The sequence below is a fragment of the Arctopsyche grandis genome, chromosome 4 (assembly GCF_051622035.1).
Source record: "Arctopsyche grandis isolate Sample6627 chromosome 4, ASM5162203v2, whole genome shotgun sequence".
NCBI lineage: Eukaryota > Metazoa > Arthropoda > Insecta > Trichoptera > Hydropsychidae > Arctopsyche > Arctopsyche grandis.
In genome coordinates this window covers 18,654,254-18,669,575 of record NC_135358.1, presented here as the reverse complement: position 1 = coordinate 18,669,575, position 15,322 = coordinate 18,654,254, and the positions used below count along the sequence as shown (strand labels likewise).

General features: G+C 32.2%; 1 protein-coding gene across 1 annotated transcript in view; it reads right to left on the bottom strand.

Annotated features, from left to right (window-relative positions):
- The window catches only part of DIP-lambda (Dpr-interacting protein lambda), a 30,341-nt gene extending 16,292 nt beyond the window's left edge, over nt 1–14,049 (bottom strand). Inside the window, exons 1-4 of the mRNA XM_077429377.1 lie at nt 13,992–14,049; nt 9,459–9,580; nt 5,832–6,017; nt 5,108–5,303 (exon numbers count right to left, since the gene is read on the bottom strand). Of these exons, the coding sequence (XP_077285503.1) occupies nt 5,108–5,303; nt 5,832–6,017; nt 9,459–9,580; nt 13,992–14,049 (562 nt within the window). The remainder of the gene's footprint in view (nt 1–5,107; nt 5,304–5,831; nt 6,018–9,458; nt 9,581–13,991) is intronic.
- Between the last annotated feature and the right edge of the window lie 1,273 nt (nt 14,050–15,322).

Below are 15,322 nucleotides of genomic sequence, written 5' to 3'. Positions count from 1 at the left end.
GAGACGAGTAAATTAATAAAATTATATCAATTAGATAAGAGTACATATAGGGCCGACGACAGTGTGGGGGAGTCGGGGTAAAGTTTTAGGGCCCTGACTACTCGAGGGGCCCCGGGTTGGAAATCATACCTTCTTATTCAATTATTTAAAAAAATAGTAACCAACATATAGATGTTTTTCTAATAGTTCTGAGATATTTCGCATATTAAAAATATATCTAAAATATATTTTTTTAGTTTGTCATAGAGGCCAGAATTGTTTTTCCCAGGGCCCGGGATTTCTCTCAGCGGCCCTGAGTACATAGCAATTCGACAGTACCACGAAGGAAACAGCATGGATTCAACGGACCATACTACAACAATCCACTACCTAAGGTAGGGGCGATTCCAGTTTCTCAACTTTGCTAATCCGAGTGAACGATTTGAATTTATTGTAATTGAATTGTTGATATCTTTTGATTTTAAGTCAAAGATTTTAGGGAACACTAGCCTAATCCCTCTAGTCCAATTACGGCACGCCACTGGTACATACGTTGTATTTTTATTTTATTTTAGTAGGATGATAGCTGAGACCACGCCGAATATATCTACATACATATATTTTAATGATAGAATATTTTATTTTTATTTGCTAAAATGGTTAGTTAAATTGTTTTTAAGAAACAAGATAGTATATTGTAACGTTTTTTAGTAAATTAAAAACCTTGCCCTTTTTTTTACTAACCTCTTATGCGTTTCACATGGTTTTCGTGTAAGCGGTCATTTTTTATATCCCTTATCTCATATCCGATCGTTTTCATACTTTGCCATATTGCTCATTTTGGTCATCAATATACATAAGTTAAGGTATCATCCGCAATTACGATGGTGAAAAAATATCGTATTAGACACGTTTGAAAATACTGCATCGAATTACACGGTGACGTTTATCTGTCACATTCATCATTCACATCGGTAGTTTCATTACTTTTCGCCCTGCCATCTCGCTGTCAAATTTTAATTATTTAAACGCCTATAACTTTTTCTTTTTTCACTCTATATTTTATAAAATTTGCTTTATAGTTTCTCGTTATCTCTAATATATAAATATTTATAGTTTTATGGAGTCTTGCTGAGCCAACAGTCTTGGGTGTTGCCACACTGGCCTTTATGCAGAGTGGCAACACTGTTCGGGGAGTCTGACAGAATGACGTTTAACCCATAACCTCAAATCAAAACAAACTTTCTCACCAATACAGGCTTAATATATGAACACAGATCAAACAGTGATAGTTTTATTTTTAGTTATTAGTTATCAGCTGATTTAAAAGTTCTACTCCGGTTATATAACTAGTAAGCTAAAAATTTTAAAATAAAAACCCTAGTAAAAAAAACTTTTTTAAATACTAACCTCCTTTTAGTTTTGTATATAATATTAAGATATATAAAATTATAAAATAAAAAAAAACTCAAGTAAAAAAACTGTAGTAAAAAAATAAATTATATAATAAAACTGTAGTAATAAAATAATGTACTAAAATATAAATAAAATAAAAAGGCAATTTAAACAATATTTCAACAACAAATGTACAAATATGTGGGATTTCATGATTAATATTTCAATCAAAGAGTTTTCAATGATTGGGGTTTCAATCAAAATTATGATCGCGGCTTAAACTAATGTAATTAAATATATTACTAAGAGGTTTGGGCCGATTTAAAATCATCACATACGTACATATATCATCACATGCGGCCCACACCTCTTAGTAATATATTTAATTACATTAGTTTAAGCCGCGATCATAATTTTGATTGAAACCCCAATCATTGAAAACTCTTTGATTGAAATATTAATCATGAAATCCCACATATTTGTACATTTGTTGTTGAAATATTGTTTAAATTGCCTTTTTATTTTATTTATATTTTAGTACATTATTTTATTACTACAGTTTTATTAAATACATTTATTTTTTGACTTGAGTTTTTTTTTATTTTATAATTTTATATATCTTATGTATAAATGTAGCCACGATATCGCAAGCAATTCCCGTTCCCGTTTCTCGATGTGTTTCGATAAGATAATGCTTCAGTTTCAAATTAATACTTAATAATCAATTTAAATTACAGTAATGATAATTTGTCGGAAAAATGCAATACACATTTACAAAAACGCATAACACATTTGAAATTATTCAATTGTTTGTTTATTTTACCCAACAACCCAGGTGGAATTTAAACATAATTCCCTTTTGTATTTAAAGGCGACTGAATCATAAATTAATTATTTTGGATGAAATTTTGCACCGGCTAAATCTGAAACTTGTCTACAAATATTTCATTATATACCACGGATATCCTCTTTTTTGTGTTTATAGTTTTGTTTTAAATATTCTGGGCACACACCCTTGTTCTTATATCAATTCTAAAATCAAAGCGAGTAAAATTTCGCAGGAAAAAAGTTTTTTGTTGACAAGCAGTCTTTCGTCTGTACGCGTCAGGGGCAAACAAACATTGACTTTCATTTAAATTTTATCTTAAATTAAAACAAATTTAAAAAAAATAAGAAGTTGATTAAAGCTTGAAGCACTTAATTGAATTGGAAATAGACAGAAAATGGTATAAAGCAATCGTAACATTCAAAACTATTAAAAAATTTACTCGAATATAAACGTATGTATTTTGCCGAACTTATTCAGAACTTTCAGTCACACTATTGCTTATTTATGGTATGTCGAACCGGTTCGATACAGTATATGTATATCCACTCAATGGGAACTAATGGTGACTCGGTGTCGAGACATTCGAAACAGTTCCGACACATACATATGTATGTATATACATATATGTATATCTAGTAGATACGTATTATAGATTCGTGTAAACGTGTGTACATTCGACTCAATTACGGTTCAATATTGAATTGGAACACCATTGTGCAAGTTGCTCGTTTCGGATCCCGTCTGGAGACAATGCGAGGTCTTTACAGTTGCCCGCGAATTAGTAATAATAAATGTGTTATGCGTGCGCTAGGTTGACGATCGCTCAAACAGAACACTTCATAAAGGCCACTTACCATATCCATTATCAAGTTTAGGCCGAGAAGCGAGACGGGGTCGAGGCACGTGGTCTGAATAACCCAACGGTCTCCCTTCCTCCACCCTTTCGTGGCGTGGGTGGGTTGGGTGAGAGGACGCCAGCATCCCCGCGGGAAACGAGCAGCCATTCGTATGCTGATCTCAGTGCGAGTAGGCTTTTATTACCGATGAAAGCCGTACCACTTAGACTGACGAATCCGACGGTAACTGGCGTCCTGCGGGATCTGTGCCTGCCCGGGAATTTCGCGCTATCCTGTGTTGTTGTTTGCCATTATGCATCGGAGAAGAATTAAGGATCGGTTTTAATTTTTGTCGGGAATTACTGCTTTTTTTTGCTTTCCAGTATGTATTATAAGAATGGATTCTATGAAGGATTGTCATCTAAAATTTAAATCTATTTTTGGAAAAATAAATTTTTAATTCGATATGTCCAGAATCTGCCCAATAATGAATTCAAAGTATTCAATGCTCTTAAATTCAAAATTAATTGATTTTTTCATTAAAATATTTAAGATTTGAGTCGGTATAGAAAAATATAAAATATCGGTACGCTATAAGCAACATATGTATGTAGCTTTGTGGTTAGCGTTAGGGATAAAAACTGAAAGACCTGATCCAGTGTTGCTGGGCAGACCTTGGTTATATGTGACTCCAGGTCGACCGATTTCATTGTTGAAATGGTTCCTGCCAAATTGGACACCTACCCAAATTTAAAAAAAAAATGAAATTCTTTGAGCTTTGATTTACTTTATGTAAATAGACCATTTTCTCTAATTCTTGATTAATTAGATGAATAGGATTAAAAAAAAATCTAATATTTTTTTATTCCAATTTAATAAAAATTTTTAATAAGATCTGAATTTTTAATAAAATATTTCATTATCCAAACTATTTCTTGATCCAATTTAATATTCATAATTATTAGTTAAAATTCAGTTAAAACTTATTTTTTAAATATTTATTTTAATTTTAAAGTATTATATGTATGTATGTAGATCTTCAAACCCCACCGTCTCAAATTTACGTATCACAGATTTTTTTTCCATTTTTAGATTATTTCTTCATTTCAGATTTCTTTCGTAAATAATAATTTACGAATTGTAAATTTAATATGAAGAATATGAGGGAAACTTCAATATTTTATATTTATTCTGAGAGTAATAAAAATGTAGAAAATAAGTAAATGATACGACTACTTCAGATTCTTGGGAAATTGTACTGTGTATATACATGTACATATAGTATGCATACATATAATGCGCTTAATATGAATACAGACACTTCCAGCGGGTAAATATATCAAGGATGGAAGTTTGAAGTGTTTTGAAATGGAACAGAAAAAAAACGCGATTTTCAAACGAAGGCAATTTCAAACAATGTAATATAATATATAAAGTGTGCGCGTATACATAAAAATATAATGGAAGCCGTCAAATTTTTGAAATATTACACTTTCTTCATGGGTGAATATAATTTAATATATGAAAGGTGGGGGGCGGGGAGGCGATGGGGTGGCGGCTGAAGAAGGCGGACGGGTTAATAGATATAAAGATAATACAGCAGTTTAATATGAGGACAGGTGAAGATAATGGCGGTGCGAAACCGCAATGTCCCGGGAACATTGGCCGCAGCCTTAAAGTCGCACTAAAAGAAATAAATGGTAACTAATGGGACCCGCCGCCATTGCTGACTGCAGCAATATATCTAACCAGGTCGGACACCTCTCCGTAGAAGCCCGTCCCCATCCCCATCATTTCCCCATCCCTGTCCTCCACCCTTAACCTAAACATATTATTATTAAACTGAAACTAAACAACACGACTGTGTATACTATCTGTAATACCTAAGGGTAAAAGCTACATTTATTTGACCGCAATTGTACGTAACTGTTATGGTACTATAACAATAATTACAGGTGTGAATTATGTGTACGGCAGCGTGTGGAATGTACAATAGTGCTGATAAATTGACGAATCTAACGAAATACAAACGTAAATGGATTCAATTGTTTGTAATGCTATTATTTACCTTTTCTTTCTCTGCCGTTTTCGTGTCTGAAGATGATGCTTTTTCCGGGATCCCTTTTCCACGTTACCGTGGGCTCTGGGGTCCCTGTGGCGATGCACTTCATCCTGATGGCGCCCCCTTCTAGGGCTACGCCCCCCGAACCCTCCTCGTCCTCGTTCAGAATATCAGGTGGTATCACCACTTTCAAGTAGCCCGTCTGTTACAATTAAAACACAATTACATCGACAGAAATATATTTTTATACATAAAATGTATAATATGTATGTATGAATTGAAATAAATTATAATTAAACTAATGATACATTGTTATATGGAACTAATCAAAAATCAGTGCACTTCAGTGAATTAGTAGTATGAAAATCGAGTTCTGTACATATACAAAGAGATCGGCAACACAGCCTTATCACACAGCGTTAACGTGATCAAAGAAAATTTTCTTCGTGTTGGATGAAAGGTTGTATATTTGTATATAAATATGTACAGTACGTTTTAATCGATAAAATGTTTATATTCTTTCATTACATTTTTAAAAGATTATATAATATGAATGACGAAAAATAAATCAAAATGAATTGTATCAATTACACTACAATGTATGTACATATGTATATGTAGGTATGTCAAATTTTCTTTTTTTTTTTTTTTTAGATAATGCAGTTTGATACAGTGCTAATCAAATGTGTGCACGTGTGTTTGTATGTAAGTAAGTAATTTTGTTTTTTACCTGACTTCTCATTGGATCCGTGTTTATTTGACACATGTACGTGCCGGAGTCGTTCGCTTGAACGTTGGCCACGTGCAATCTCCACGTGTTGTGACCATTGTACGTGACGGAGAGGCGCGGATTTATGGCCACCATACGCGTATTTATGGCCAATATGGCTTTTGAGTCGGATTTGATCCACGCCACCTAAAATTTCAATAATGAAACTTACATATGTATGTATGATATGTATATTAGGCCCAAGCGAAAAACTCGAATTTTATATTTTCATTGATGGACCTAGTCGGAAAACTTGCACCGTATCAACAGAATGTTAAATAAAACCAATCAATTTATCTCGACAAAATTTTCGAAAAAGCAGGCTCTTTTCATATATCTCTTTTTTTGAGAATAATTTAAATTTTTAATGAATGTAAAGAAAATAAATGCCTAATATTCATCTATTCAAGCTTAATTGGATCGATTAAAATTATCTGTTTTTTTCGTAAAGTGTTTTTATGTGGGAAGCGCTATTTTCAGACAATCGTCATTTTTACTTTATTTTTTTTTATGTTCCCGTGATTATTCTGAAAGTAAAATTCGTTGATAGCTTCCATGATACCTTTAATCTGAACACAAATAAAACCCAGAAAATAGTTACGAATTTAGCGAAAGGAGGTCGAAATTACCTGTTTTGACGTAAAACATAACATTTTGCATCAAAATATATCATGAATTTTTTGGATACTTTTTGTGTTCAAATTAAACTTGTTTGATACAACGAAAGTTTTCCACTGGGTTCATCAATGAAAATCCAAAATTGGCATTTTCGATCATGACTAAATGTACGTACATTTACATATGTACGTACAAATGTATAATGTTATGACTTGTCTTTTTCGGGTCAGAATTTTAATACGGTCTTGGTCAGAATTTATATTACACTGGTCAGAATTTTTGCTAAACGGTCAGAATTTATATTAAGTTGTCAGAATACATCGGTCAGAATAAATATTAGATGGTCAGACTTTATATTAATTGGTCAGAATTAATATTGAATGGTCAGAATTTTGTTGACACATGTTCAGAATATTTTTTTTCGGTTGGCAATAGCGCTGTCGCTGTAACGCCGAATATATTCCATTTATAATAAACCAACTTAAAACAATAACAGTTCATACGAGATGTCATTAAGCTGTTATGAGTGCAGGAATCGCCAAATTCCGGGAATTTAGCCATCATAACCTACACTGTCAGAATCGTTCCCAGAAATGAATTTTTATTAAATATTTTTATTACATACATATTCATGTATATCTTTTAATATGATGCAATAATTAAAAAAATGTATTTCATTTATATTTTTATAATAAGTTTTCTATTAAATTTTATTTTTGTGACTGCTAATTTTTGAAATTTCTATACTTGTCAAAAGATATCAAAAATATTATATATTATTTTGAACTTGTATTCGCATATTGTGTCGTTATGAATTTACATTATTTATATGTAAATGCTAATTATATTTTTTTTTTATTCTAATCGTCCTTTATTCTGAAACATTTTTATTCTGACCATGAATAATATAATTCTCACCGAAATGGTAATAATATTCAAGATTCGAATTTTATTCTGACCAAAAATGTGATTTAAATTCTGACAATTTAATTTGTTGCTTAGTATTATTATATACATAAAATGTATAATATATCCGTTAGCATGTTTTCAGGGGATTTTTAAAGGCATCCTGTTACAATATATCGGACATTGATTAGATTTAAGTTAATATTTGTATTTTAATAATAATATTAGACAATTAAATTACTTAAATTAACGATATAAAATAATTCCCATATTGAATTACTGATTGATGTTAATGGTGTATAAATAAAACTGTAATTATTCGAATTAAATACATACATATGTATAATACATATCAAATTAGGAATGATAAATTTACGTATTTTATCGAAAAAGTCAAGTTTTTCTTCGCTTTCTATGTTTTCAATGTATTTAATGTTAGGGACTGTTGCTTTAGGATAGTCATTACGCGGGAAGCACAGTCGATTTTCCCGAATGGCCAATTATGTATCGCACAAAAGTACGTGTTGTATGTGTGTGTATATGTATTTTGTAAATATTGCGAATCGTTTCGAGTGTGTAACTTACTCGAAAAATAGGCACGTGATTTATTCTCGATTTGTTACCGGTTTACCTGGTTCTATTACGCTCGACGTCTATATCGCACAGCACTTGGACAGTTTTCTTGTAAAATATCGTTTCGCACAGAGCTACGTTTCCCGGATATAACGACTGTGTCAAAACGTTATACGGTATGCGAAGAGTAAGGGAGGGAGGGTCCATAAAGGATATGCCTGATAAATTATCGGGACTTTTATTGACAGCTTGCCAATGGCGACCGAATATGACACCCGAAAATAAACTTCGATCAGTACAAATCATTCGACGGATTACATTTTTTGTGCGTGCTTATTTTGGTCGCGCAGGTGATTTGGCAGCTTTTGAATGATGCGAGCTAAACTAGTTTGCTCGGTGATGCTGGGAGAAGTTTGATCGAATGGTAAATTTTAAATAAGCCAATTAGTTTCGGTGGTGGACGCTGCACCGTGTGCAATGTCTGCTTGATGCATAAAGGAAACTAATTGGTTTTGAACATGTGATAAAATTTATTTAACTTTTCGTTATTTTTTTTTTGTTGTTTTGGGAAAGGTCTGATTTGTTTAAAAGGGTGTTTTTAAAAATATTTAACGGGAAACGGTTGATGACCTTGTTGGGGCAAGGGTACGTACTATCTGTGGGTGTCGTAACCCTCCCCTGCTAGGTGGCCCAGTGGAAGATTTATAGGGAGTAGTCTGATAACCTATGTAGTGTCGTCTCTCAGACGAAAATGGGAAATTTCACAATATTCAAACAGAAAGGAAATCGAAAACGTACCGGGGAAATTTTACTGGAAGTACTTAGCGCGCACCCCCTCTTTACTTGCGTCTGAGGCCCGACCCTTGCAGACGAAATGGTATTCTATCTACATATATATTATATTTATATAGTCTCAATACACCTATGGGGTCGTAACCTGTTAATAGTTCTACAACATACTGCATGACATATTTTTCTTATGTGTAGTTCAATTTGTGTAGTTCTATGTGCTATTGTGCTATATGTGCTATTGCTATGTGAAGTTCAAATTCATACAATACATAAGTTATGTATGTATTGTATGAATTTATTGGTCGAAAAAATAAAGCATTCATGGAGAAAATAAAGGTACTCACTTCAAGTGCTGTGTGATTGGGTATTCGAGCGGAATCATGGAACATTCTTTAATTTCCATTCCATATTTTTGTATATATCGATGAATAAAAAACAATATGATATTTTCAGCTATTGGGGAAAAATGAAAAAATATTTATTTCAACCAAAGCCGTCCCAATAAATGAATTCGAGTGTTTTATCTTTGTTAAGTTCAAATTTAGCATTGCTCTGAAGTAAAGCGGCAACGTTTGTTTTTGTGCATTATTAAAGAGGTAATTTCACTACAGAGGTAATTTTTAACTTTGAAGCATCGATAAAATCCCTTGATATTCTTATTTAATAATCTATGGCGCATTTTCCAATGGTGATACTCACTCGATATTCAGATAAGTGATTGACGACACATGTGAAGTGAACATCCCTTCCTTGGGTAACTGTGTGATTTTCTAAAGGGGCCAAAAACTCTGGTTGTATCTCCGGCTGAACGGCTATTTGACCTAGAAAAGAGGAAGACGAATTAACATATAAATAATTTTTTTCGAATGTACGAGTATATGTATGTACCGGTCTCCGTGACGAGCCAGAATGTTAAATTACAGAAAACGCAAATATCGGAAGGCAAAGATCGAAAATCGAAAGATCTTAAGTCGAAAGATAAAAAAAAGGGTGCATGGTAAACGGTACATACTCACTTGATTTGCGCGAGCAGGATACAACAGGAACAAGAGGAACAAGCTTTTCCTCCCGTATTAATGTGCGCGCGCAGAATACGGGAGGAAAAGCTTGTTCCTCTTGTTCCTGTTGTATCCTGCTCGCGCAAATCAAGTGAGTATGTACCGTTTACCATGCACCCTTTTTTTTATCTTTCGACTTAAGATCTTTCGATTTTCGATCTTTGCCTTCCGATATTTGCGTTTTCTGTAATTTAACATTTTGGCTCGTCACGTAGACCCGTATGTACGTACATGTACATACATATGTTTGAAGTGCGATTTTTCGGCGTTGTACATTAATTGAAACGTCGCAAAGTCCTGCGAAATGCGCTTCTAAAGGGGTAAGATAAATATGTATTTCTCTTCGGCAAACATGGGGCAATCAGCAATTTGCAGAGTCCTAGAGATTCGTGGTACGCGAGATTCTTGCTCTCTATGTAAAATTCAAAGCTTTTAAACGCGTCCCGTTTCCGTAGTTTACGAACAAACTTCCACTACGTACGCCGTGAAACGCTGTTTCAGCTTTCGTTGCACTTTAGTCTCGCTCACAATTCGAAATCGACAGAAAGAAAATCAAATTCATATCTCTTAGAATACATTTTCATATGGCGTTTGTTGGATCTGTTCAAAAATTTATCTGCATTTCATACACAAGTACATACATATGTAAATGCACAAGTTCATGGCATTTTCATTTTCGCGTTTTGTGGGTTCGAATGTTGAATGCGAAGATTGTTATTGTATATTATTCTGAAACATTTATGAATGCGATTCGCTCTCCGACTTTTTCGATTTATGAAAGTACTCGAGATTCATTTTACACACCTCATAAACAAGTTAAACCCACATATAAGTCAATCGTTTCTTGAAATTGATTTGCATATAAGTTAGTATCGTAAATATGGAAAATATAATATACATATGTATGTAGGTTTAATTTATTGTGGTTTAATTTAATGTTCTGGAAATATTTTTGAATTGCAATGGATTGGAGACTAATCCAGAATTAGTACACTGAATTCGAATATGACAATGTTTTTTGTTGGTTTGCTCTCGTTTATGAGATATGAGATCAAAAAAAAAAGCGCAATTTTTACAGTTCTATGACTTTTGCAGTCTTTAACTCAAAATCTAGTATTACTGAGCTAAAAGTGAGTATTGGAATTAACAGGCAGATGCTCTTGCATCGTGCATCATTGCTTTTGCATTATTGGAACACCATTTTTTTTAACATAACTTAAAATCATTTCCCATTTCGAATTAGTACGTTGAGAGGAAAAAAATATATAGAGATAAAAAGTATTTGAAAGAAATCACAAATTATAGTCGATGGAATTAAATCTGGCTATTAGTTGACAGCAATACTAAATTTTGAGATAAAGATAACAAAAGACAAACTGTAAAAATTGTGCATTTTTTCTCATAAATGAGAGAGAGCCACCAAAAATTATTATCATATTCGAATTAATGGATGAAATTTAGTAAAGATTGCTTAGTCTTCGCTTTGGTAACTCAAACGTGATTTTTTGTTGCTCAGTGTAATTATTAAAATATACTCGAATGTTTTGGTTTGTGATTTTTATTTTTATTCTTCGTCATTTTTAGCACAAGACAATCTTTTGAATTGAACAGTTAAAAATCTATATTAAAATGCTTAACTATCGAGGTTGTTTATAACTTGTTTAAAAAATTTAGTTTTAATTAAAATTCTTTCGCGCTCTTAAATAGTGAAAAAAATCTTACGAAATAAAATTGCATAAGAGCTGTAAAACTCATTCAAGTTTTTCATCTTCTTACGTTGGACGGGCAAAAAAAAAAGCAAAACCTAATTATGGAAGCGGCCAACTCTTTTAAAAAATTAATACGAGACCGGAGATAAATTTCTGGGGCGCAAAACGGATTAAGATAGTTTGTGAACTTTTTCAACCGTGTGACTATGACGACGCGCTAAAAAGTAATTCGCGGGGTGAACGGCGTTTTTAGCGCCCTCTTTGTAGCCGAAGCTCGCTTTCGTGAAAGTTTAAAACGTATTAGCCACTTCCAAACTGCACCCACCTGAGGCTGCACCGTGTTCAACTAGTTTTAAAAGATACCATTAAAAAAGGATACGGTTTCCGTAGGCTTCGTCAAAATTAATTACTACTTCGATACTCGATAGAGTTAGTTAGAAAAACCAACCACTAAAGCATTTGAAATTTTCATGTTAAATAAATGAGAAAATTTTCTTTGACAATTTTTTTGACAAAGTCTTCAATATTTTCGATATATTTATAAATATATATATATATATATATATATATATATATATATATATATATATTTATGAACAAAAAATAATTTTGTACTTATAATATTATATTAATTTTGTAAAAATGAATACTTCAACGGATTTGAACAAATACTGCATATCACATTTGTCAAAGAAATATATTTTATTTCATAGTGGACTGTATATATACATAGAAATATATTTTATTTCATATGTAATTTAAAAGTCAAATGTATTTTAATATAATACACTGATTTATTTGATCTGATCGCTGTGTGATTATCGCCGCAGTCACTTTTAAGTGTTTTCAAACTATGGCTTTAAAGTTTCCATTGTCCTGAATTTAAATTTGACTGATATTGGCCTCTATTTTATGCGTCTTCTTTATGGATTGATCGTAGTCGTGGGTCGAACTTCTACAGCCGTTGGCAAAAATTTTATTTCTTCACCGCCGGGGGTGTTTTATAGTGGCAAACGGGGTCGGTTAGCGCGCTCGTCTAGGACTTTTCCACATTTTCCGCACAAATCCTGAACCGTCCATTTCGACTTATAACCCTTCGGGTTTGACCGTCGTCGTTGCACTTCTTGGGTCCGTCATAATACATTTTATGAGGAGTATTTTGCACAGATTGTCTTAAAGCAACCAATCAACTTAAAAAGAAGACCTATGTATGTACACAAAGTATAAAAAATGTGTTTACAATATATGTACATATATTGATTCATGAAAATTTAAATTTAAATCTCTACGTCTTCGTATATTTTTTAACGTCTAATTATCTACTTGATGCTGCGTCTTCTCATTTGCACTCTTCACTATACATATGTTCGATGGATGGAACTACTCCACCGACCGTCTTAAATAGACATTAAATTGATTAATTAACTAATTAATTATTATTATTAATTATTATTATTATTATTATTATTTCTTTTTTTTTTCAATAATATTGTATTTATTATCTATATATTGTTTATTTGGTCGATGGGGATTGCACTATTCTCCCTATCGTCTGGAATGAATGTTATTATTATTAACACTTTCAATTTTAGATGCGTTATAATATGCTTAGTTTTTTTTTTAATTTGAAATAATTACATAAATAGAAAATATTTTCATAATTTTAGTTACTTGTTGATTTTACTGTTGTGTAATATCTACATTTATTATAAAATTAAAAATTTTATGCCTAAAGAAATTCGGAAGTAGTTGGTATAAGCAACTAAATATTTTATAAAGTAGGTATATTTTAATATAAATTAAATTTTGGTACGAATATATTAAAACAATTTTAATGGTTTCTGTAATGCGTATCTAATATTCAAGTAGTGATTACATTTTTTTTAAATATGAACTATTATTTTACATATGTGAATTCATTTTTAAGTACAAAAAAGTTGAATTATTCATGTGATAATAATATGTATTCATGTGATAATAATATGGCAAATGAATCTAAAACTGATGATAAATAAACATTATTTCATTAAACCTGTATCCGATATTAAGATAAATATTTCTATATTTTGAAGAAGATCTGTTAAATTACAATTCAAAGTTTGAAATAGTTGAATTTTGGGTGATAGGGTTACTCTGTTTGACGACAATATAACAGATGACGACATTAATGATTAATTCCTTTATCGCCACTGTCTTATAATTTATGCAGAAGGTTCAAAATCGAAAGGGATTGTGTCGAGTTTCCTTCATTAACTCCGCAGGGTTCAGATCACTTTGGACAAACTTTCGATTGGGTCGACTTTCATTAATACGTTGCGCGCTTCTACGAGTACGCTATTTTGAGTTACGAATTCAAAATCAATATATTTGAAATTTTCGTAGATTTACCTCAACCGCAAAACGGACAGTGGCAAATAGAAAGTTGGCACAAATAAGAATTGATGCTGCTCGTACTTCCGTCTTACCTGTAACCATGATAGTGAAAAAAGCTGAAAGCCAGAAGGCTTTGCACTGTGGGTCCATGGACTCTGTTGCCTAGCCAGCTCTACATCACGCCTTCATCTGTGACAAAATAAAATGTAATAAATGGTCAATAAAAGTATTTTATATTGTATGCTATGTGTAGTAGTTTAGATTTCGTATCAAAGTCAATTTCTTTTTTTATTATCTTTGAAAGATAACTTGTTACGAGCGGACAAGAGATAAGCGGTGAAGACAAAAACCCATTTAACTTCTGTAACTTATTACGATACACTCTGCCGCTTTCGTTCACATGTCCTACCTTTTCAAAAATGTGCCATTCTTTAAATATGAAATGACAAAATATTTATTATTAGTTAAGCTTTAACGCTTAACTAATAATAAATATCTAAAAAGCTTTTAATTGTTATTTGGTTGTTTTTGATAAGATTGAAAACATTTTAATAGTAACTTTTTTTTATTATACTCTTTTACAATGAAAAGAGATTTTTAAAATATTTTTTGTGTCCGAATTATAATATGTGTATAAATTTTAATATACATATGTATATATGGTATGTACATATGTACATATGTATAAAAAAAAGAATTAAAATAAAATATTTAAGTCTTGATATGAAACGAAGTTATATACTTAATATAATATATGAAATTCTTATTGGGAAATGTTTTCGTTACCATTTAGTATTCGGGTCCATTTTCCGGTACGGAAAAGCGTCATTAGGCGGTTTTTCACGAGTGAATGCCGAATTTTTTCTCTCTAGATCGAATCAACTAACCGATAAAATTATTGCTCACATGTATCTTTGACAAAAGGATGTCCGGACCTTTTGTCAACGAGAAAAAATGGCAAAATTTTTGGGGTTGACGTCAAATTTGCCAACCAAAAATATATAATATATTGAATATTTTCAGCATAAGCACTATTCGGGTGATCGTTTAATTCCATTTTACTAGAATATTCAATGCAAGAAGCGAATTTACATTCAGTAATACTTCAATTCGAAAGTACGTAGGGGAGGGTTGTCACAGATATGTAGCTAGTGGTGAAAAATTGCAAGTTTCCCAACAGCACAATGCATACGCTGAATAGGAAATATTTCAGCGGCTTGTTCGCATCCATATCAGTTCGAGAGCGAGAGGCGCGGTTTTTTTTTTGTTTTGTTTTTTCATTTCCGACAAGTGCAACAATGCATTCCATTGCACGTACATATACATATGCGTTTATACGCGTTGTATTGTCAAACAAATGCAGCGGATAAGCACCGGTCGGTGCAACACAATGCACCCCGAATTCGAACGCGTCGATTCCTGA